Source organism: Oncorhynchus mykiss, chromosome 12 (genome assembly GCF_057628025.1).
Source record: "Oncorhynchus mykiss isolate SJ-2025 chromosome 12, ASM5762802v1, whole genome shotgun sequence".
Classification (NCBI taxonomy): domain Eukaryota; kingdom Metazoa; phylum Chordata; class Actinopteri; order Salmoniformes; family Salmonidae; genus Oncorhynchus; species Oncorhynchus mykiss.
Window position 1 is genome coordinate 31,161,246 of NC_143033.1, and position 24,593 is coordinate 31,185,838.

Genomic DNA, 24,593 nt, shown 5'->3' on the forward strand with positions numbered 1-24,593 from the left:
ACAAAAATTGATTTGCATTTTAATGAGGGAAATAAGTATTTGATCCCTCTGCAAAACATGACTTAGTACTTGGTGGCAAAACCCTTGTTGGAAATCACAGAGGTCAGCCGTTTCTTGTAGTTGGCCACCAGGTTTGCACACATCTCAGGAGGGATTTTGTCCCACTCCTCTTTGCAGATCTTCTCCAAGTCATTAAGGTTTCGAGGCTGACGTTTGGCAACTCGAACCTTCAGCTCCCTCCTCAGATTTTCTATGGGATAAAGGTCTGGAGACTAGCTAGGCCACTCCAGGACCTTAATGTGCTTCTTCTTGAGCCACTCCTTTGTTGCCTTGGCGTTGTGTTTTGGGTCATTGTCATGCTGGAATACCCATCCATGACCCATTTTCAATGCCCTGGCTGAGGTAAGGAGGTTCTCACCCAAGATTTGACGGTACATGGCCCCGTCCATCGTCCCTTTGATGCGGTGAAGTTGTCCTGTCCCCTTAGCAGAAAAACACCCGCAAAGCATAATGTTTCCACCTCCATGTTTGACGGTGGGGATGGTGTTCTTGGGGTCATAGGCAAACACGGCGAGCTGAGTTGGTCTCATCTGACCACAACACTTTCACCCAGTTGTCCTCTGAATCCTTCAGATGTGCATTGGAAAACTTCAGACGGGCATGTATATGTGCTTTCTTGAGCAGGGGGACTTTGCGGGCGCTGCAGGATTTCAGTCCTTCACAGCGTAATGTGTTACCAATTGTTTTCTTGGTGACTATGGTCCCAGCTGCCTTGATATCATTGACAAGATCCTCCCGTGTAGTTCTGGGCTGATTCCTCACTGTTCTCATGATCATTGCAACTCCACGAGGTGAAATCTTGCATGGAGCCCAGGCCGAGAGAGATTGACAGTTCTTTTGTGTTTCTTCCATTTGCGAATAATAGCACCAACTGTTGTCACCTTCTCACCAAGCTGCTTGGCGATGGTCTTGTAGCCCATTCCAGCCTTGTGTAGGTCTACAATCTTTCACTGACATCATTGGAGAGCTCTTTGGTCTTGGCCATGGTGGAGAGATTGGAATCTGATTGATTGATTGCTTCTGTGGACAGGTGTCTTTTATACAGGTAACAAGCTGAGATTAGGAGCACTCCCTTTAAGAGTGTGCTCCTAATCTCAGCTCGTTAACAGTATAAAAGACACCTGTCCACAGAAGCAATCAACCATTCCAGCAAATTAATTACTTAAAATGCAAATTAATTACTTAAAAATCATACCATGTGATTTTTTGGATTTTTGTTTTAGATTCTGTCTCTCACAGTTGAAGTGTACCTATGATAAAAATTACAGACCTCTACATGCTTTGTAAGTAGGAAAACCTGCAAAATTGGCAGTGTATCAAATACTTGTTCTCCCCACTGTATGCATAATATTGCAAACATAATAGAGGACTTTTATATATGGGGGATCGTCTCGTCTGACTACCGGATTGATATAATCTAGTTTATTGTAGCCTACATCTTTTCAAATTAATAGCAAGTTAGCCAAGGGTGCCACGGTAGCTTGATCAATCTGCTTAAAATGTGCATTTGTAAGTTATATTTTTAAGATGTATTTTCCTTTTTCCAGAGATGACTTTAAGCAATGCAGATAAGTGACATGCAGAGCCTAATAGCATTATAGAGCACCTGCATGATAGTCATTACAAAAAGATGCTCAACTGTTTAAAACAAATTCCAGAAAGTGTACAGAAGGTCACCGCAAGAGAAGACATGGCTAGAATCATTATCAAACACTATGGATTGGTTGAGTCTATGCTTGAGGTGAAGAGAGTGATGGAAGAGATCCTAAGAAAGGACCCTACTGTTCAGAACCTACTGCTCCCCATTGTTAAGGACCAGAATAGGAAAATGCAGAAAGAAAATAAAGATATTACAATTTCACAGAAAGTGTAACATTAATGACTTTACATTCCCATTCCCATCTCACTTTCCATCTCTGGTCAGCAGAAATTGTTGAGTGCAACACGTTTGTTGATAATGTAGTTGTTGATTATTTTTCCATCCCTGTAGGTAGGCATAAGAATCGCACCACATAATTGATTCGGAGTCCGAGACATCTAGCCACTGTTATACATTTTAAATATAACAAGTTTTGATAGCATTACAGACTTCTTTTTCTGTATTGTTTTCCTTACGAAGATTTCCCTTTAAATTAGTAACATTTCCTCAGGGTGTGTGATTGTTCAGTGAATGGTACATTTTTATGGAAATGATGGCATTGTATGCAGTTGTACTGTTACTAGGCAAATCAGGTGCGTTTTCACTGCTCTAGTGTAATGGTAAATTGCTCACCCAGTAGGATTTAAACATTAAGATGAATAAAATGTATTATTTTATTAAAATGACATTTTTTACTCAGGACAGAGAGTGAGAGAATCGAAGGACAAGGAGTCAGAACCAGATTATAAAGAATATACGTTTTCAAGCTTAAAATAAAATTGCATTTGTTTCAATCATTCAATTGAATTTATACAGTAGGTGTACAGAATGGCCATACATATTCTGAATGGATGTTCACTTGACAAGTTCTATGAACAATGGTGATTGATTTTATTTACTCCTCATGCCTATGTTTGATTCATTCATATATTTTGTTTTAAAGGGCAAAAGAAGAAGGGGCAAGGGAAAAGCAACAAGTTAGGCCCTGAGTTAGGGATCGTTTCACAAGTAGAATACAAATTAGCGTATTAGCCTTGTCTGAAATGAAGAAAAAAACTGATCAGACAGGTGGCCTCTGGTAGACAAATTGTTTGATGGAAATACACCATAGAATTTAAATAAAATGTCAGCTCTACCCATGTTATATGAAAGAACCACTTATAGTTTAATTTTCTACTTGACTTGACATCAGGGTCATCCTCCTCCCTCTTCCAAGCGCACTCTCAAATCCTGGGTAAGTGTTTGTCTCTTTTATTTATTTAAAATGTGGAGGACCAACATGACCACCATTACATGATGAGCAACATTGTCTGAGCCCTGAAGACTCATGTTAGCTCCCAAAGTTTGAGTCAAACAGATGTCTTGGGTTTAATACCTGGTTGGTCACATAGGCTGCGTTTACACAGGCAGCCCAATTCTGATTATTTTTTTGTGTGAAAAGATCTGACGTGATAGGTCAAAAGACCAATTAGTGCAAAAAAGATCAGAATTGGTCTGCCTGTGTAAACGCAGCCATTGACTGATCCTCTTTCCCCCTCTTTGGTCAGATGATAACTATCGCAAAGTGGAAAACCTTGGAATAACTCACGATAAAGTGATATTTGGGAAGATGATCACAAAGTCTGATTTGATACCTAACAAAAATAAAAAGGTTTTTATTTCAAGATGGGTCTGGTTGATGACACAGATTGTATCGAAGTCATTGTATTTGGAAAGGAGAGACACGACTTCTTCAAAAAGGGAATCTACTACCTGTTAAGGAATCTAATCATGAGCGACAACACAGTGAAGGTCACATGCAGAATCAATGTTTCCAAAACAAGCCCTTTTGAAGTTCCTAACTGGCTTGTTGAGGAGGCCTGGATGCTCATTCATCAGACAGTCCTCTCCATAGCTGATGCCAACGAATCTGATTCCGGCACCAAGATGAGCATTCAGGGAACTGTAATTAAAGATGTGTCCTCATAACTTTTTACAGACATATGACCTTCAATAAACCTTTTCTTGGTGAGTTTTGTGAATTGCCCCCTCTGTTCTAACTTAGGGGACTGGGAAAGAGAAAAAGCAGAGAAAGCTGACTGCACAGCGCTTCCTGGCCTTGCAGGACGAGACCAAAAAAAAACTCCATTGAGATCTGTTTCTGGGGGACCAAGTGAGCTGCGCTGCAATGGTTGGCATTGGAGACACTATCAGGGTGACCAATGTGTACTCCAGTGAGTATGAAGACAGTATTTCTCTCAACTCAACAAAAGAAACCAGGGTTGATATGGTAGGTCCCTGTCATCTAAACCATATGCACTATCTTCCAATCTTTCTCCTTCTAGATATGGTTATGATATCCATTCACGATTTTCAAAACACTTTTATTACCCGCTGTTTGTATGCAGATCCAGGCTGCTAAATCGAAGACTGTAGAAGATTGTCCATTCAACCAATTGCATGCAATGACGAGGTGACCCTGGAGGCAGAGAGGATGGAACACTAAACACATTCATTGTGGCATTAGAACTCCAAAGACCTATGGGATTAAACATGATGAAAGTGTTGAGAAGATACTTGTTGATATGTTTCTACTCTCTGTGGAGGAAGAAATACACGGGAATAAGATTACAGCTCTAAAAAAAGGTGAAAGTCCAACCTGAATGATAAAATGTTTCCAGGTTGGAAAGTTTGATCATAGGCTGTGCAAATTCGGCAACCTAACCATTAACCAATGGTTTGAAAAGTCATGCTTGTGATAGTATATCATTCTAACATGTATTTCGACATTAACTTCTTCATTGTGTAATGACTTGTGTAAAATATGTATCTGGGAAAAGGTTATTACCTTGCTGGGATGTGGCAAACTGAAGTGATACACCACATTTGCTCATTAATACTTTCCATTTCTGTCTGATTTCTAGTGTATAAGTTTGGATGTAAACTATTTGTATTTCACCAGTGGCAAGGGTAGTGTCACGAGGTGTAAGGGGTTTCTATCGGTATTTTAAGTAATAATAATACTGTGTAATTATGGAGCTTTTAGTAGATGCTGAAAGAGACATGGCTGATAATTACTGTTTATAATCAATACATGTTACTAAGAACTGATTCACTGTAATCTTAAAAATAATTATTAGAATTGTCAACTTGATAAATAGAATGGACAAACACTTAAGAGACAGCATGATTGTGTTTAGTTACATATACGTGAAGCTTGTTAAAGAGCAGTGATACTATCAAGAGCAGTGTACGGGCTTCTTATTTTATTCAACTGTTACCACGCACCAGCAAAAAATATAGCTCAGATGTGCTAGTGCCTTTTGATGTTTAATTTTGAAATTAAAACTGCCTTGGCAATATGTCTTGTTTTGTTTCATGTTGCTTTGGAATTTTATTTTTTACATTTTTTTATCATCATATTCAATGAAGCGATTTCATTTAATTTATACTTCCAGTTTATTGCAGGGAACATCTACAAGAGACTGAAATCCTTCACATAAAGTACCATTTATACCTTTCACACCATTACACTCCGGAGAATAGCGAGGCCGGGGAAAATACAATAAACACATTAAATAAATGCATATTTAATTTGAACATTTTATACACCATCCTTTTCTGAGGAATTACTATAGCAGATTTAACTAATACAATAACTATTAGTTAGGGCTGGAGTCAATCCGTATTGCGGCAGTTCCACGTTATAGCTTGATTGAAATGTTTGGGACGTCCCTACCCTAAACCCTAACCATTTAAAATGTTAACTTCAAAGGGGTGACGTCCCAAGGATCCCAGCAAGCAAGGACTGTTCGCGGAGACTATTCACAGCTGCCTGAGATATTAGAGAAAGGAGGAGATAGGAATCCCATTGGGCAATGAATTGAGAAACGATACAGCCAGCGGTTGCTAAACTAATGGTCACGCAATCCCTTCTCAAAGTCAGGGTATGTAGGTGCTTTCAAGACAACTGGGAACTCGGTCAAATCAAGACATCAGTGATTTTCAGGTCGGAAATTCGGTGATCAATAAAGATGCCAGTGTTTCCGACTTGGAATTCCAGTTGGATGACCAATCAAAGGCATTTTTTACTGTCGGAGCTTATTTTTTCCCCTAGTTCCCAGTTGTCTTGAAGTCTGAGATTTCTGAGTTCCCAGTTGTTTTGAATGCGGCATGAGTTGAGAAACTGGCCTTTTTTCCTAGAAAGTATGTAATGGCACGATTCCAAAGCTATAAGATATTACAGAGAATGTATTTTTATTTTATTTAACTAGTTAAGAACAAATTCTCATTTACAATGGGTAAATGGGTATGGTACTCCCAATCATCGCCAGCTGTTATACAGCCTGGATCCGAACCAGGGACTGTAGTGACACCTCTTGCACTGAGATACAGTGCCTTAGACCGCTACGCCACTCGGGAGTCTAGAACAAGTTAATTATCTCACATCTCTGAAATATGTGTAATGTTGTACTTCTTGTTCACAACATTTATGCAAATTTTGGGATGAGCTAGCACCCAATTGACTCCCATTCACATCTTAGAGAATAGGGCCTATTGTGCCAAAATTGCATAGAATGCACTGCACAGCCCACAATGTCCGTTAATACGATTCAAATGGAGTTTCCCATCTCCTCAAAAGTATCTCTGACGCTGCATGTCGGCTCAATCGGAAATTGCCTTTACATTTTAACATGAATCTTCCGCGATATGGACTGATCCCAGACCCTATATTTTTACAGCATACAATTCACAACAGCACATAAATAAACACAAACACAAAATGTATTTAGCCATTTTTTTTTTTTTTTTACATATCTCTTGATTTGCCTGACAGACACTGACCATCTATCAATTTGCTGTCAATTCAGGCTGATAATTACATATTTCTGTAACTGTAGTGGTCTGTTGAGTTGCATCTAGGAATTTGTGGTGAGTTATCTAGCATAAATGTAATGTTTGGTCCATGAGGGGAACAAGACTTACATTTTTATTGATCATTATCAATATTGTCAGTTAGCATTGATGGGTTACAGTTTAGGTCAATTCAATAAATAGTTGTATGCAAATACAAAGAATGATAACATTTCAATCAATAGCATAACAGAAAGGACTTATGTTCAATGTTTTACTATACAAATAGCTTTTTATCAGGTTGCTTCCCTTGAGAACTTAAATTAGTGTGTTTATAATCTTCTGATGCTTCAGGGGAATTTATGTCACCATGTACTCCTGCCTCTTGTTGAGTCTGACCTGGCAGAGTGACACCGCCCCCACTGCAACATAGATGGCTGCTGCAATGAAGCAGTTGATGCCAACCTGGTTATAGAGTCCATAGATGGTTCCCGGTGGGTTCTTACTGTGGGGCAGAGAGAGATGAGCCAAACAGATGAGTTTGGGGAAAACAACCCAAGCGAGGCAACATGGGATGGTTTACAAAGAGTGAATTCAAAGGGCATCTACACTAGTAGTCAAACTAAGCACCTAATGGTCCCTTTTCTTCACACCACTTACTCATTGCGGATGTCCTCCTCAGTGAAGGGCACATCCTCAATCAGCACAGCAGACTTTGCACTGAAGAAGATCCCCAACATCACCTGCAATACAAAAAGATGATACATATGTAGGGATGCACGATATATCGGTGAACATATCGGAATCGGACGATATTAGCTAAAAATGTGAATATTGGTATCGGCCGATGTCTAGTTTAACGCCCAATGTGCAAAACCGATGTCAAAGCTGACGTGCATACCTATATAACGAAGGTACATGACGTAATGACACCACGTAAAATTTAGCTCTGTACGTGCAACACAGCATTCCTAAACTAGCCCACAATGTATGCTGTGTGGATCGAGCAGTCAACAAGTCATGCAGTCATTTGAAAGAGTACCAACATTTCAGTGAGACAACTCAAAGGCAAAAATCAATTAAAGCCAAAAGAATGGAATTCATTGCCCTTGACAATCAACCTTTCTCTGTCATGGGTCATGTTGGCTTTCGCCGACTGGTCGAGCACTGGTTAACACTACTAGTAATAGTGTCACTGCTATTAGCTTCATGACATACATACTATGGAACGTCGTTTGGGTCTTTGCGTGTCAAAAAAGATACAGTGGCATTGTCAAAGCTGTACAAAAAAATCAGCAAACAAGCAACACCAGCCATGAACAATGTGTTTACAATACCGGGTTGATAATAAAGCATCATTTGTTCGACCGCAACTTCTGGGGTGGCTAGCTTTAGCTTGGTACCTAGCTAGCACCAATACAACAAGCCTGAAAACAATGACCAGTAGAAACTGCAGTCATTTTCATTTATTCTAAATATTAGCTAGGTTGCCACTTGTTGTTCACCTATTGAAATTGAACTTCAGTTCATGAAAATAAAAAGCTAGCCAGCTACTTAACCCTGTTTCCCAAAGCTTCATCTGGCTAGTGAGGCTTGACCGGACAGGGTTATGTGTTGTGAAGCCAGTCACAATAAAGATTAGGCACAATAGTGGAATTTGCAGTTTGCCTTCAAATTAAAAATATGTCAATGACTGATGGAAATGAATACAAATAGTAGAATTATGCCATACGTTTATTTTGAAGGCTAACCGCAAAGTCCACTATTGTGGCTAATCCTTATTGTGGCTAGCTTTACAGATGGGTCCGAACACCATTAATCAAATAAGAACTGTCTTAGAAATTAGGGTTATTTTAGGTGATGACACCTAGCTATATAGTTGGCTAGCTAACTATTGCTACTGAAACAGATGATGACGTTTTGCTATGTTTTTTGGGGGAAGAACATGGTTTGCATCCATGAGCTAGCTAGCTTTTTTTTATGACCAGCACTGTAGGTGCGTGAGACAACTTTTCCAGTATCATAGCATAGGTATCGATGAATCGTTGTGACATATGAAATACGAGTGATAGTGTAATCAATGTGTAATAACTACATAAAACATTTATGAACGCGTTGAATTATTATGTGATGTGCAGTCAAATATCAGGTCCTGATTGGTCAAATAGTATAATAGTTATTTGATGAGTCAAATAGTGTTAAATAGTATCTTTTTTGATACGCAAATAGCCAAACCGCGTTCCATAGAAATCCTGATTGAGAATGAAACGACTGAACAAATGAACAAAGAAACAGCACAGCAAGTAAGTGAAATAAATACGTTTTGATTATTAATTACTGGTAATGGGGCATACGTAAATGCGAACAAAATACATTTTGGGGTCAGTGTGGTGTGTATAACATTTATTTAACTAGGCAAGTCAGTTAAGAACAAATTCTTATTTACAATGGGCTACCCGGCCAAACCGCTGGGCAAATTGTGCGCCGCCCTATGGGACTCCAAATCACGGCCGGATGTGATACAGCTTGGATTCGAAACAGGGACTGTAGTGACGCCTCTTGCACTGAGATGCACTGCATTAGACCGCTGCGTCCATGTGTTAGCTATTTAACTGTACTAAAATGCTTAAAAGCCCGCTAACATGTTAAATATCGGTATAGTTTTTTGGTTGGGTAGGAAAATAAAGGATATCGGTATTGGACAAAAATGTAATATCGGTGCATCACTATACATATGTATTGCATTATCCACATCCAGTCTGGTCAAGAGTGTTTACAGGGTCAATTAGGGCCGAGTCAGTAGAGACATCCTGTGCATACAGGGTCGATTGACAAACTCAGTCACACAATCTGTCATGAAACATCAGCCAATTCATTCCACTGCTATATCTAGCATACCCGTACAGTTAGTCAAGAAGAGAGGTTCTAGCAACACCAGACTGTTATTTTATTTGGTTAGCTATAATGACCAGATTCTGGAAAATGCAAGTTATCGTTACTTAAGCCCACAATCAGCTATAGGCGTCTTATCAAATATGCTGATTGTTGACTGATATTGAAACGTGGAACATCTTGACACCTAGCTAGCGTTAGCAGATACTTTACTTGCAAGCGTGCGGGTGGGAAATACTGACTACAGTACTACTGTCTGTAAAAAAATAAAAATGTTTTAAAAAGTACTAGTCTGTAACGCTAACATTAGCTAGCTAGCTAATCCTTACCAACATGATGACTCCCCATATGCTGATCACTATTCCACAGGCGGCCATTTTCGGACCGCAGAATAAAAGAGATGGCATTCTTCTAGTTGATATTTTCTACCAAAATATATAATTTCGATACACTAATCTAAAACAATCGTTTTCTTTTCTCAATGGACGAGCGTCAACCTAACCTCCATCAGCTGACACTCGATTCATTCCGTAGTAGCCCTCAGTTACGCCCCGCCTTCTCCTTTCTCGACTCTCGCGCGACGACAATCAGCAACTATAACTAGCAAATATTTTTTGAAATAGCTAAATGTAGTTTGCGAACGAAAAAGTTACACTTTGTTAAGTCATTAGTCTATGTGACTCTGTCTGTCGTGTTAATTGTTGAAACGCTAAATCTTCTATGGTAGATAGATACCTCCTTACTAACGTTAGCTTTCTAAGATATTGTTGTTGAGTGGGATAGGAATCTAGCTAAATCAGGTGGAGTCAGCAGCAGCACAAAATGACTTCCGCCTCTACTAAGGTAAGAACTGTCTAAAAGAGATCTTAAACAGTGCTGCTCAAATGTACTACTACTGATAATAATTATAATTTGGTGAGTGCTTATCTTTGTCCTATTTCACACATGTATAAATGTATTTTACGCATGTGTGGAATTGAAATATATATATTTTTTCGCATATCCCAACTCTACCCGAGACACCCTCGGAGAGTGGGGTCACGGTGCCTAGGTTTAGTCACAACGGCGACCCTGGAACAATTAGGGTTAAGTGCCTTGCTCATGGGCACATCGACAGATTTACTAGTTAACCATGGGCACCATGATGGTGTGCATTAGTCATACGACCCTAAGCTAATGCAGTACTATTGATATAAAGTAAAAATTGTCCATGCCTCTTTCTGTGACAGGTGGGAGAGATCTTCTCAGCCGCAGGAGCTGCCTTCACCAAGCTGGGTGAGCTTACCATGCAGCTGCATCCAGTAGCGGACTCCAGCCCTGCAGGGTGAGTGTGTACACTCACACACACACACACACACACACACATGACAATATGGGGATTAAGGTGTATTCTCTGTACTTCTCTCCCCAGAGCCAAATGGACAGAGACAGAGATCGAGATATTGCGTTCAGCTGTGCAGCGTTTTGGTGATGATCTGAGCAGCATCAGCTCTGTGATTAAGGAGCGCACTGTGTGAGGACCCTTCCTTTTTCTTGCCATCCACATTTTTTTCCTATCCTGCCACACTTTTGCTCTCTTTCTCCCTCTATCTTTTATCATACTGCACCCACTCTTACCTGTCTTTTCCCACACTTTCATCCATTGATCTTTCATCTTTACTGCCTTCTTTCTAAAGAAGATGTCAGGTGGGGTTAATAAATCTGTTGGCAAATTATCTAGTTTACAATTGTATACATCCTGTATGAAAATCACATTACCAATCTGTTGCCTGTTTTAATGCAGAGCCCAGATAAAGACAACAGTGAAGAGGAAACTGTATGAGGACAGCAGGATGCCCCTCTCCTCAGACTCTCCCAAAAAGACCACCAAGAAGACCATGGCAGCCGCACCAGCACCCTTGGCCCCCACAGTAATTGCTGTGCCCACCTCACAGGTTGTCCTGAGCGCCTCCCCTATGCCCCCTGCCATCAAGAAACAGAAAACCGCAGGTGAGTGGAATGATATAGGCCTTTACCTCAAGGGGCAGGGATTACTTGACGAGTATGGCGTATGGAATTTAGTAGACTAGATTTTCATCCATAGTCAAAAGACCAAGAAATTTTTTGGGGGAATTTTACCCCTTTTTCTCTCCAATTTTGTGGTATCCAATTGTTTAGTAGCGACTATCTTGACTCATCGCTACAACTCCCGTACGGGCTCGGGAGAGATGCGTCCTCCGATGCACAACCCAACCAAGCCGCACTACTTCTTAACACAGCGGCAGCCGCACCAATGTGTCGGAGGAAACACCGTGCACCCGGCCCGCCACAGGAGTCGCTGGTGCGCAATGAGACAAGGATTTCCCTACCGGCAAAACCCGGACGACGCTAGACCAATTGTGCGTCACCCCACGGACCTCCCGGTCGCGGCCGGTTACGACAGAGCCTGTGCGCGAACCCAGAGTCTCTGGTTGCACAGCTGGCACTGCGCCACCCGGGAGTCCCTACCAAGACATTTTTTGTAGAAATTACTTGAACCTTTTATCAAATCGATACTTCTGATGCATTTACTCCAAGCATTGGCTACTTTGAATGTGCAAGTTTATTAACATATTACATGTTTTCCCTGTCTGTGTGTAGATGTGACGCTCAGTGCTCTGAATGACTTGGATGTGAACAGCGACCTGGTGGACATTGAGGGACTGGGAGATGGATCCAACACCAAGCTCAATTTCGATCAAGGTGAATAATATCAGCTCCATCACTAGCTCTCAATCAATATGGTTCACATTGTGTCATTATGCTGAGGTCACAGGTATTTAGCTCAAAATATAGTTGTCTTCATTTGTTCTATGTTTTTAAATCTGTGTGGCTCATCTTGTTTTCTCAGAGAGCCTCAACCTGGACTCCAGCCTCATCATGAATTCCAGTGACTTGCCCCTCTTGTCTCGCTGACCTCTAACCCCACTGTACCCGTGGGTTGGAAAACCTGGGTCCCTCTATCACCAGAAAGCAGATTAGTTGGTATCCTTGTTAGAGCTATTTTGGACAGATTTTAGCAGATGCATTTTTATATCAATCAAGTGCTTCTCTATTCAGTCTGGCATTTCTACAGAGAAACCCTTCCATTTCACTCTGAGTTAAAAAAGTGTTGCAGTGCAGGGGTGCGTTCAGTTTGATTATACATTTGTTATGTTGCAGAATGGTTTGTACTGAACGACATGTTTCCCCAACACGTTCTTGAACAGACTTTGAAGTACGTTTTCTCTGTTTGGTAGGTGTGGCTTGAAGCAATGAGTGAATATTTAAAGGGCAGCAGGGTGTTCCACAACCCAGTTCCCTCCCTGTTTTTTCAACTGGTTGTTCAGAACACTACCGTTTCTGTTGCTTTAATTATTTTCTTGTACTGAATGCAGCCATCTGGCAAATTCTGTTGAAAAAAAAAAATCTTGAAAGCAAACAAAATGAAACCGGGAGGGACTTACCAGAATCAGTCCAATAGAAACTCTTATTTAGCTCTGTTTACTTCCGCTGGGTTATTATACGGTTTCCGTAGTGTACATGTTGTGTACCACGGGTTGATATATTTATAAAGACAAGATATAGGCTAGCCAAGTATTATTTAATGTTGTTCAAACAATGGTTGTGCATGACATGATTCCTTTTTATGCTGTTTAGTAAAATGTTAATATTTTTTTGTCTGTTTCACTGTGCTTGTAGAATTGTGACACAGTGTAGCAGTTCGACTGCCATCTAAGGTGGTTATAAAGAAAGCTTGCAGAAATGGACAGGTAACCATATACAATTATCTATGGAGACAAAGGAAAGTCCACAGGTTTTCTGATATAATACAGTGACTTTTATTATCATGATTTTATTTATATATTTAAAAGTTGTACATTATTTCCCCCCCCCCCCACCCCCCTAAAACTAGACACATTTTGTGTCAACTTTACAGGCATGAGAAAGGTTACTCGGAGGGAATTAATATAGCTTCTCTCACTCTCTATTAAAAGTTCCATTAAAAAATACAATCTTCTTTTTATGTAGACTTTTCTCAAAGCTATTTACAGTTTGAAAATACTTGAATGGTCTGGCAGATGTGCTTTAGTTCCTTTTCACCTCTTCTTTCCTTTCTCACCTCTCTCTTTCATCCTATCACTCTTCTGTAGGCCTCATTCTAATGTCAGTTTGAAAATCAGAAGAAAAAGGAGCCCTCTAACACTGACATGTCATTTTTGGAGAACAAAATTTAAGATTGTGGCTGATTTTTGTAAAATGACACAATGAAAAGGAATACTAAAAGAATCAAAGAACATCTGTAAATTATTATACAAATGTAGTGTTTTAACTGACTGGGGGGGGGGGGGGTGTTGCTGATAAAGCATGCCAATCCTGTGGGTCAACTGCAATGAACATCAACAGGAGATTAAAATATTTTATATTTGGCTTCACATCATCTCCAACTCAATATATTTCCCTCCCTATATAGTTCTTCCTCTGCAACAGGATGGGATTGGTGAAACTACCACTGATTATTATTGCCATTTGATTGCAAGTTAACCTCTGGCTAACTGCAGATACAATTGAGTTAGTTATGAGATAAGAGATCTTCTATTGATGTTCATTTAATTTAACCTAAGTATGCATTTACAGGATCTTCCCATACTCAGGAAATAGTATAAAATACATGTCGAAAGCCACCTTATATTTCTGTACATAATTTGGGGTTGGCAATGCGAGTTGATTGATGATCTACATTGTCTCAATCATACAGCTTTTGAGAGAAATTAAACTGACCCTGGTTGTCATAGAATATTTTGGGCCAAAGGAACCAAACTACATTATTTGAGAACAAGTTAACATGAATAGAACTTAAAACAACTGGAGTTTTTATTTCCCTCCAAATTCACTGATTGTCACTGAGGAAAAACAAACTAAGTTTCTAAATCTGGGGTTAAGATCAGAAGATGACCCTCAACCCTTGCTGACCTAAGCACTTCTTTGAGAAAGGACAGAGACCTGATGAGACATGAACAAATTAAGCAACAAATACAACGCAACAGCATGTCTTAATCAGGATCCCATTTGTGTAACAGCAATATTGATTAATAATGTGAAACTAATACTGTGCAAAATCTTAATTGGAAGTAGAATGTTCCGTCCACAAAAAGGGAGACAAAATATAGATAATAGAATCTGTCTGTTGCTGTAAAACTCAGCTCTGGAAAGGGCATTTGAAGAGTATTACACATAGTTACTATCAATAACAATATATTTTTTGTTGTTGTAAAAGACACTTCTCTAAGCAACTTGTACTCTATTTCACAAGTCAAAAGGTCTGGAGGTCACAGACTCATGCATGGGATTAAAAAACAGAACTTTCCCATAGATTACATCAACCCAAACAACATGATATACCCATGATGTCACTTATGATATTTCACAATATCGATGAGGGTCCTGAGCATGTACAACCATACCAAATTACAGAAGTCAAATAATAACATTCATGTAATCAATGGGAAAATGTGATAACACCCCAAGGGCTACCCTTTTTAAAGTAGTATGCATGTAGAGAAAGGGTAATATCACGCACTACCCAGAGGACTGAGATCACCAGTCGAGGTCCTTTCTATCAAACTAAAGTTTACACACACCTGTCAAGAGGTGAGTATCCACGCCAATCTCTCATTAGGTTTAGGCCATAAAGGACCAGGACTTGGTGGGTCCTCTGGGCAGAGCTTTGCCTAGGGATTCTATATCCCTAGGCAAAGAACCCACTCCCAGTCCTGCCTTAAAGGCAGCCCTACTTATATCAGTATTCACATATTAATACACTATTCACATAGACAAACTGAGCCACCGCTGGCTTGACAGTCTGCTGTGACACCTCATCTTCATGTCTCATTTTTGAGCGCTTACTTCTGGACTATCAAAGAATACTGGACTATTGGGTCACGTTCAGTGGGATTACAACATGCCCTCACCATTACCCCTGAACACAACACAAAAGGCCTTTTAACACCTCTAACTTTGATATAAACAAAAGCCCAACAAGGAAAAGTATAGTCTCTTCACTCCTGACTTCCTTTGGCAGGGCATTTCATGCAACCTTCTGATTAACAAAGCACAGGTGCCAGTCTTTGTGTAACATCTATATATTATCTTGATTACAACTCAAGACATGATTACTTCAGGAGCCAAGGAATATGATGAGTTTCCCCAAGGCTCTGATGGTTTGAGGGAGAGGAGCGCTCTGATAGGCTGTGAGTAGAATCTAGGACTGACTGTAGTCCTGGTCTGTGATAGGCTGCTGGTGTTGTGGTTTCTAGATATTGGGCTGGTGAGAGGTGAATGAGGGGGGAGGAGACAGGTACAGGGTACTACCCTGGGGACTAGCACCACACACAGACACACCACCTGTAGGAGAACCAGCAGATGCCTGAGTCACACTGGGGGAGAGGGAAAAAAACAGGAAGTTAAAAGAGATGCAGCTAGCACCATATTCAAAAGTGTGCAAGAGTTTGAATGTCTCTAGTTCTCACCTGACTGTGTAACTAGTTCGGTGAGCAGGATCTGTTACCCCGGCAACAAACAGCTTCTTCGGCGGACCATCAGACTCCACTCCTCCTACATGACAGAACGACAGGATGAAAGAGAAGACACACACACACACACACACACACACACACACACACACACCAAGGCTGAGTAAAGTAAGCACCATTCTTGAAGCACTGTTCTTACCTTTCCTTTTCAGTGGAGTCAGGGCAGGCCATCTCACAGTAGAGCTGACTGTTGGCCTGGCAGTGAAGGGACACTGTGTTAAATAGGATAGCTATACATCTACACAAGTTAGTTTGTCAAGCAATGTGAAACTCAACTCACCCCCTAAACCTTCGAGTTGGACTAGGGGACGAATTGGGTGTGGTACCACTGTCCGGTAAATGGAATCCCTGTGAAATACAGGACGAATATAAGTAAATATGAGAACTCTTTATCCATCCATTTATTCATCATCTATCCATCAATCCTCTCTCCATGCTTTGGTATGACAAAGCACTACAGTCACATGCAGAGGGAGTACTCACCACTGATGAATGGTCATGCCAGTGACTGACAGGAGGGACCAGGTTGGAATCACTACAACAAGAGAGAGAAAACACAGTTAGAGAGAGAGAGAGAGAGAGTGAGTGTGTGTGTGTGTGTGTCTACCTTACCTCAGTTTCTGAAGACTCCCCCTGAGTGTCATCTCCATATTCTCTTCCTTGAATGAAAATACACACTTTCAGTCAGTGGTCATACACACTGAAACACCAATATGAGCATTTACATAAGATAACCTCACACTAAACTGTACTAACACACTGGCTAATGTATAAGCAAACACTCAAACCAGCATCATTACTCAAAGGCAGGCATTTGCACAAATAGAGGGAAGAGGCCCACAATATCCCTAACCTTGTCCTCACCTGCCTTTTGTGGTCTGGTCTCTCACCACCCAATGAGAAAGGGGACAGGGGGACGGCCTATGGAATCAAGACTGAATGTATTATTGTTGGTCTGTTGATGGAGTAACTTACAGAATACTGAATGATCACACACACACTCACCAGAGAAGGACAGCTGGGGTTGACAGAGACACTGCTCCGTCGATACCGGGGTGAAATAGTTGGACTGAACACTGTCATACCATCGCTGTTACGTGGAGGGAAACAAACAAAAAACTCAGAATCATTCCAAGGCAAACATATTACAAACATGACTGCAAAAATCTAATTTCATAAATGACAGACAATTCTATTTCAATCAAGTAGAATATCAATTCCAATAACCTGACACTCGTGATCATGGGGGCGCTGTTCGATCTACGAAGAGCCCCGCCTCCGCTCCCGGCAGCTGCGCCTGCGCACTGGTCCACTTCCATTCGTTCCATTTCTTGAAATCACCGGCCTCCAGCCTAGCAGCGCGAGCTGCTGGCCTAGGAGCGCTCAGAGGCGGCGTACGGCCCTACTCTATCCGGGTGAAAGCCCGACCTGCAGGCCTCACACACAAACCTTTCGGTTCAATTCAGAGCAGCTAAATCAGCGGGAAATGTCCTTGGTGTCTTCCCTCTATCTCATTTTTGTAAGATGAAGTCAGACTTGGCTCAAAGTTACAGCAAGCGACTATTCGTAACTAGCTAACCTTCTAAAGTACTCAAATGCAATTCCTGTTGTCGCACAAAGGCTAAACAAACACATACTTGACCAATACTGTCAACTAGAGAGATATATCCCTTACAATAACTTTTAAGGGAAATTAGGTTAGGCGGCCAGCTGAGACGTGACTTTTTAGGGTTAGCTAGCTAGCTACAGTAGCTAACCATTAACACTCCAACTTGGCTAGCTAGCTAGTAGCTAACTAGTCAGAGAATAAAACACAACAGTCCTCAACAAAACATTTGCGTCGTTGAAAAGTTCCATCCTCCGGTTAAGTTGTCCATTGCGTCGTCAACGAAATCGACAAAATATCCCAAAAATGTTACTATTTATCAAAATAGAACTAATTGAAAGATTTCACAACATAGTCCTCCACCAAATAGAGGTACTTCGTAATCTGTCATAACAGCGCCTCTCCCTGGTTAGATATAATATTGCATGAAGGAGATTCACTCCAACAAGGCTGGAGAGACGAATGAGCACCTTGCCTGACTGCATCACTTTTTCCAAACAGATTTTAATAGCAAACATACAAGATAAGGTTTGGATAGGGGTTGGGAATAAGTCCAGGTTTTTAGGGTGAATATGAGGCTGGTTTTTGCCCCTAGGGGTGGTATGCCTATTAAAATCAAATCAAATTTTATTTGTCACATACACATGGTTAGCAGATGTTAATGCGAGTGTAGCGAAATGCTTGTGCTTCTAGTTCCGACAATGCAGTAATAACCAACGAGTAATCTAGCTAACAATTCCAAAACTACTACCTTATACACACAAGTGTAAAGGGATAAAGAATATGTACATAAATATATATGAATGAGTGATGGTACAGAGCGGTATAGGCAAGATGCAGTAGATGGTATTGAGTACAGTATATACGTATACATATGAGATAAATAATGTAGGGTATGTAAACATTATATTAAGTAGCATTGTTTAAAGTGGCTAGTGATATATTTTACATCAATTCCCATCAATTCCCATTATTAAAGTGGCTGGAGTTGAGTCAGTGTGTTGGCAGCAGCCACTCAATGTTAGTGGTGGCTGTTTAACAGTCTGATGGCCTTGAGATAGAAGCTGTTTTTCAGTCTCTCGGTCCCAGCTTTGATGCACCTGTACTGACCTCGCCTTCTGGATGATAGCGGGGTGAACAGGCAGTGGCTCGGGTGGTTGTTGTCCTTGATGATCTTTATGGCCTTCCTGTGACATCGGGTGGTGTAGGTGTCCTGGAGGGCAGGTAGTTTTCCCCCGGTGATGCGTTGTGCAGACCTCACTACCCTCTGGAGAGCCTTACGGTTGTGGGGGGAGCAGTTGCCGTACCAGGCGGTGATACAGCCCGACAGGATGCTCTCGATTGTGCATCTGTAGAAGTTTGTGAGTGCTTTTGGTGACAAGCCAAATTTCTTCAGCCTCCTGAGGTTGAAGAGGCGCTGCTGCGCCTTCTTCACGATGCTGTCTGTGTGGGTGGACCAATTCAGTTTGTCTGTGATGTGTACGCCGAGGAACTTAAAACTTACTACCCTCTCCACTAGGTTGAAATACAATGGTTTGTTATGGGGTGCCCAGTCCCCTAGCCCAGTTGTAATTCGAACCCTGTACTGGATTACAATAGTACATCAAAGTTGATTTTATAACAGCTTAAATCAGTGACTGCGCAGTTGTCCTTCTATAACAATTACTTTGTTGAATTGGACTATTGAGACTTCCTCCATGGTTTCCTCTAGGATTGTCCTCAACATGTTTAGAGTGTTCTGACTGTGCTATTTGTGCTGGCTGCTGCTACTGGTCCTATGCCTACAGCTTTTTCACACACGCTTTTCCATTAACAGAGGCAGGGGAGGGAACAGTAGTCAGCAATAATATTTGTGGTCCAGGCTTCGTGGGTCACTGGCTGCTGATAAGCAGGGGCAGAGCTGCTTACTGTCCCAGCCTGTGTTGTTGCAACATCCCATTTTATACACCAGCTGTCCTCTGGCCTGGAGAAAGGGGTGGAGGGACGGTTATGACTGGGAAATGTATGAATGGAGGTTGTGTGTGTGTGCGCCTTCCCAAAAATGTGTGAGTGATTGAGAGGGACAGACATGTTTTGTAAATTAATACAGAGTTTAAAGATGTGTGAGGGTGTCAGATTAAGCAATGTGCAGTGTTAGAGGACCAGATAAAAGGGAGGCTCATTAACCTACCTCTCTTAAAGATTGGCTAATTATCACAGGACACTCCTTGTAATAACCAGTCTTTGTTGGCTGGTGATCACACAAATTAAGTTAAACACGAACAATAAATAGATCACACTGTTCAGGATGATAACTTGACCTGCATTTAATGTCAACATGCCGACTGAGAAAGGAACAAATGTAACAAGTCCAAATGAAATAAAGTGCAAAACTACTAGGTGTCCCAAATAGAAAGGTAAAAAAAAAAGACACACACACACACACACACAAATGTACACTTAAACAATTCCGTATTTGTTCTGAATGTAAAATCTCCTAAAAGACAATCCCAGAAGACTTTGACTCATTGTCTCGACGAATCTCCCCCTCCTTCTTCTTTTCCGTCTTCTTTTCTCTCTTCACCTCCTCCTTCTCTCCCACTCTGTCTTTCCTCAGGATCCTCAGTGGCCAGAGAGAGGGGTTGCGGTGCTGGTCATGCCGACTGGCCGTGTCACAGCAGGGGACACTCTTGTCTCCAGTGAGAAAGTACAGGAGAGCGTTCAGCCAGGCATTACAGGAGGCCAGTGGCCTAGTGACCTTGTAGCAAATAGAGATTGTCTTCATGGCATTGCATCCTCCCATCTGACCCCTCCTGAGGAGCAGGAATAGTGTCCGGGTAACGTGGAAGGGGAGGAAGCAGAGTGCGAACAGGAGAGTGATGGTGATTATGGTTTTGATGGACTTGCGGCGCCTGCGGATGTAATGGGAGTGCTGTGAGCTGGAGATGGAGATGGACGTTCTCTCCCTGCGCCCTTCTGACCCCCCACCACCTCCCTCCTCATCTCCCCCCACCTGGGAGCTGGATGGGGAATGCAGGGTCCTAAAGATGGTCCTGACTACCTGGGAGTAGCACCATGCGATGATGGTGAATGGGACGAAGAACCCCAGTAGGTGCAGGACGAGGCCGTACGGGACGTATTCTGCAAACTCATTATCAATAGCATCATCCCAACAGTTCACAAACACATTCGGCCCACCACCGACTACATCTCCACCCCCCTCCTCCTCAGATCCATTCCCCCGCTCTCCTGCCCTCCCTCCACCACCTCCTCCTCTCACCACATACCCCGTCTGGGCAAACCTAAAGATGGGACAAGTAAGCACGAACACCACCACCCACACCATGGCGCAGGTCCCCCTCACAGCCCCCCTGCTCTCCAGGGTGATGGTCCTCATGGGGTGGCAAATGCCCAGGTAGCGGTGGACGGAGATACAGGTGAGGAAGAAGATGGAGCAGTAGAGATTGAAGTAGAACAGGAAACGCACCAGGCGACACATGAAGTCTCCAAACACCCAGCGGTCTTGCAGCATGTAGCTGGCCACCAGGAAGGGCAGAGACAGGCCGTACATCAGGTCCGTAGTTGCCAGGTTCACCATGTAGATCAGAGACGTGGTCCAGCGGCGGGGGGCATTGCCGTGGCGACAGCCACCATAGCGACGGCAGGAGCGCACCAGGACAACGGAGTTAAGCGTCAGGCTGAAGAAGAAGGTGAGGGAGTAGCAGAGAGGGAGGAAGATGTACTTGTAGGACTCGTCAATACTGCAGGGGGAGGGGGAGAAAGAGGGGGATGGGGTGAAGGAAGAGAGGGTCTCTGTCACAGATGTGCTCTCTGTGGTGTTGGAGGCTTGGCTTATACTCATGGCTGACTGTGGTTGTTTTTCTCTCTTCTGCAGCGTCTCATGTTCCTTTTTCATCAAGCCTTCCTTGGGGCAAATTCTTCTGCTTGTCTAGTGTTCCTGTCATTTGCTCTCTCTCAGGTGTGGTTGTCTTCTAAACTGTTCTCTCCAGGTTTGCAGATAGTTTGAAGGAAGGAATGTTCTCTGCATAAGGGAGAAAACAAGTGCTTTAGTTTGGAAATACTCACTAGAAATGTTTTTAGCTGATTATGGACAATTCTCGGTCTATTGGCTCTTCAATCAGTAACACACTCTTCCGGAAACTCTCCATTCATCCATACTGCATTTCTGATCCACTTTGACCATGAGTACACTCAAGCCCATGTTTTGGAGTAGATTGATCCACTGTCCAAGAATGTGACATATTTTGAATGTTTATGCTAAGTATCAAGAATGGAAATGGGACCAATGACTGTGGGTTCTTCTTGTGTGTTGTTGTGCACAGTGTGTGTGTGTTTGTGTATTTGTATGTTTGTTTTCTTTAGAGGATGCACGTAAATGAATGCTAAATCAGTTGGAAAATGTTGTTTATGTGCTCAATGTTTACCTTCCTCATGTTTATCTTCCATGTTGGGAGTGTTTATCACACAGAACTCTCTCATGGCCTTCCAGTGGAAGATAATTGGTTGAAACTTGGTTTAGTTATTCCAGAAGCCTTCACATGTATCTCTTTCTAATAACAAGTTGATTGGAACATTTAAAGGAGCACATTACCTCTTGGTGCAGGGGGGGTGTGTATTTCATGGGAAGGTGCAGTGAAAACTGTCTTGGTCCCGATGGACCTCCTATGACCTTCGCTGGTGCTGTAAATAATTAATATCCATTCATTCAGACAGATATGCAGAACGGAAACCCAATACAAGCAACTGCAGGCGCTACTACTGCAATTTTTTTGCAACATTTTATTATCATCGCTTCAAATGACGTGTATTGAACATATTAACCATTTTGTAAAATCAAGAATGTGTGGAAATTGGGTATTTATACAATTTTAAATGTTTTATTACAGCAGTAAGGAAAATATTTATTCATCATCCTCTGCATGTTTGTGGGGATGGTGTTGATATTTTCACTTTGTTGTAATAATTCACGTTATGTATATTTAATGTGAGTACAAAGCAATGCCTACAGCAGAGTATTATTATCTGTTAGGTTTAAAGTAGAAATATAATATCTTACCTGGTTTTCTGGTGATATAGATGTATTGTCCTTTGTTTGTCACTTAAAAAAACACCAGCCTGTTTCTTCTCCTACTTTTGTCCCCGTACCCATTGAGCTCTTCAGTAAAACACTGCTAATATGTAACATTAACTTCCGCTTACCTTTAACACACTCATATATCTCTATTTTATTCCTCTCCTCCTCCTGCTCTCTCTATCTCTCCTCTGGTGCGGGTTAGTCATCCCTGACTCTGTTGCTCAATTATCCCTCCTCCCTCTGTTTTACTTTATCCTCGTCAATACCCTCCCTCTCCCTCTATTTTTGTCCTCTAAATCATTAGTGCTGAGCTAGTCAAGTGAAGGTACGCAATGGTACACACACACACTCATTTGCTTGCTCGTACGCATGTACACACACTATAGATTCAAACAAATAAATGAAAATCTTGTACTGACCAGCTGGCAGGTGTCTTCACTGACATTTTCAACATGTCCCTGATTGAGTTTGTAAAACCAACATGTTTCAAGCAGACCACCATAGTCCATGTGCCCAAGAACACAAAGGCAACCTGCCTAAATGACTACAGACCCGTAGCACTCACGTCCGTAGCCATGAAGTGCTTTGAAAGGTTGGTAATGGCTCACATCAACACCATTATCCCAGAAACCCTAGACCCACTCCAATTTGCATACCGCCCAAACAGATAGACAGATGATACAATCTCTATTGCACTCCACACTGCCCTTTCCCACCTGGACAAAAGGAATACTTATGTGAGAATGCTATTAATTGATTACAGCTCAGCGTTCAACACCATAGTACCCTCAAAGCTCATCACTAAGCTAAGGATCCTGGGACTAAATACCTCCATCTGCAACTGGATCCTGGACGTCCTGACGGGCCGCCCCTAGGTGGTGAGTTTAGGTAGCAACACATCTGCCACGCTGATCCTCAACACTGGAGCCCCCCAGGGGTGCGTGCTCAGTCCCCTCCTGTACTCCCTGTTCACCCACGACTGCATGGTCAGGCACGACGCCAAAACCATCATTAAGTTTGCAGATGACACAACAGTGGTAGGCCTGATCACCGACAACGTCGAGACAGCCTATAGAGAGGAGGTCAGAGACCTGGCCGGGAGGTGCCAGAATAACAACCTATCCCTCAACGTAACCAAGACTAAGGAGATGATTGTGGACTACAGGAAAAGGAGGACAGAGCACGCCCCCATTCTCATCGACGGGGCTGTAGTTGAGCAGGTTGAGAGCTTCAAGTTCCTTGGTGTCCACATCAACAACAAACTAGAATGGTTCAAACACACCAAGACAGTTGTGAAGAGGGCACAACAAAGCCTATTCCCCCTCAGGAAACTAAAAAGATTTGGCAAGGGTCCTGAGATCCTCAAAAGGTTCTACAGCTGCAACATCAAGAGCATCCTGGTTGCATCACTGCCTGATACTGCAATTGCTCGGCCTCTGAACACAAGGCACTACAGAGGGTAGTGTGTACGGCCCAGTACATCACTGGGGCTAAGCTGCCTGCCACCCAGGACCTCTACACCAGGCAGTGTCAGAGGAGGGCCCTAAAAATTGTCAAAGACCCCAGCCACCCCAGTCATAGACTGTTCTCTCTACTACCGCATGGCAAGCGTTACCGGAGTGCCAAGTCTAGGACAAAAAGGCTTCTCAACAGTTTTTACCCCCAAGCCATAAGACTCCTGAACAAGTAATCAAATGGCTACCTGGACTATTTGCATTGTGTGCCCCCCCCCCAACCCCTCTTTTTACACTGCTGCTACACTCTGTTTATCATATATGCATAGTCACTTTAACTATACATTCATGTACATACTACCTCAATTGGGCTGATCAACCAGTGCTCCCATACATTGGCTAACCGGGCTATCTGCATTGTGTCCTGCCACCGACCAGCCCCCCC

At 42.2% G+C, this 24,593-nt stretch overlaps 4 protein-coding genes across 4 annotated transcripts; 1 reads left to right on the forward strand and 3 right to left on the reverse strand.

Moving 5' to 3' along the window:
* Positions 1–5,118: 5,118 nt before the first annotated feature.
* Positions 5,119–9,968, reverse strand: LOC110537417 (ribonuclease, RNase K b). The gene is made up of 3 exons (XM_021623441.3): positions 9,754–9,968; positions 7,193–7,275; positions 5,119–7,037 (listed from the first exon to the last, which is right to left on the reverse strand). The coding sequence occupies exons 1-3, from the start codon at positions 9,829–9,831 to the stop codon at positions 6,893–6,895; spliced, it is 306 nt and encodes a 101-aa protein (XP_021479116.1). The 5' UTR covers positions 9,832–9,968; the 3' UTR covers positions 5,119–6,892.
* On the forward strand, positions 9,960–13,711 carry LOC110537416 (BPTF-associated chromatin complex component 1). Its single transcript, XM_021623440.3, has 6 exons — positions 9,960–10,267; positions 10,654–10,748; positions 10,836–10,937; positions 11,208–11,413; positions 12,044–12,145; positions 12,294–13,711. Exons 1-6 carry the CDS (start codon positions 10,247–10,249, stop codon positions 12,356–12,358), a joined length of 591 nt encoding a protein of 196 aa, XP_021479115.1. The 5' UTR covers positions 9,960–10,246; the 3' UTR covers positions 12,359–13,711.
* A 563-nt stretch (positions 13,712–14,274) lies between these two features.
* LOC110537415 (P2R1A-PPP2R2A-interacting phosphatase regulator 1) lies at positions 14,275–18,040 on the reverse strand. Its single transcript, XM_021623439.3, has 9 exons — positions 17,242–18,040; positions 17,020–17,104; positions 16,879–16,935; positions 16,627–16,673; positions 16,498–16,549; positions 16,295–16,362; positions 16,154–16,209; positions 15,952–16,036; positions 14,275–15,858 (listed from the first exon to the last, which is right to left on the reverse strand). Exons 1-9 carry the CDS (start codon positions 17,340–17,342, stop codon positions 15,735–15,737), a joined length of 675 nt encoding a protein of 224 aa, XP_021479114.1. The 5' UTR covers positions 17,343–18,040; the 3' UTR covers positions 14,275–15,734.
* A 1,861-nt stretch (positions 18,041–19,901) lies between these two features.
* LOC110537418 (P2Y purinoceptor 3) lies at positions 19,902–23,281 on the reverse strand. The gene is made up of 3 exons (XM_021623443.3): positions 22,677–23,281; positions 22,212–22,300; positions 19,902–21,641 (listed from the first exon to the last, which is right to left on the reverse strand). The coding sequence occupies exon 3, from the start codon at positions 21,513–21,515 to the stop codon at positions 20,097–20,099; it is 1,419 nt and encodes a 472-aa protein (XP_021479118.2). The 5' UTR covers positions 21,516–21,641; positions 22,212–22,300; positions 22,677–23,281; the 3' UTR covers positions 19,902–20,096.
* Positions 23,282–24,593: the final 1,312 nt, after the last annotated feature.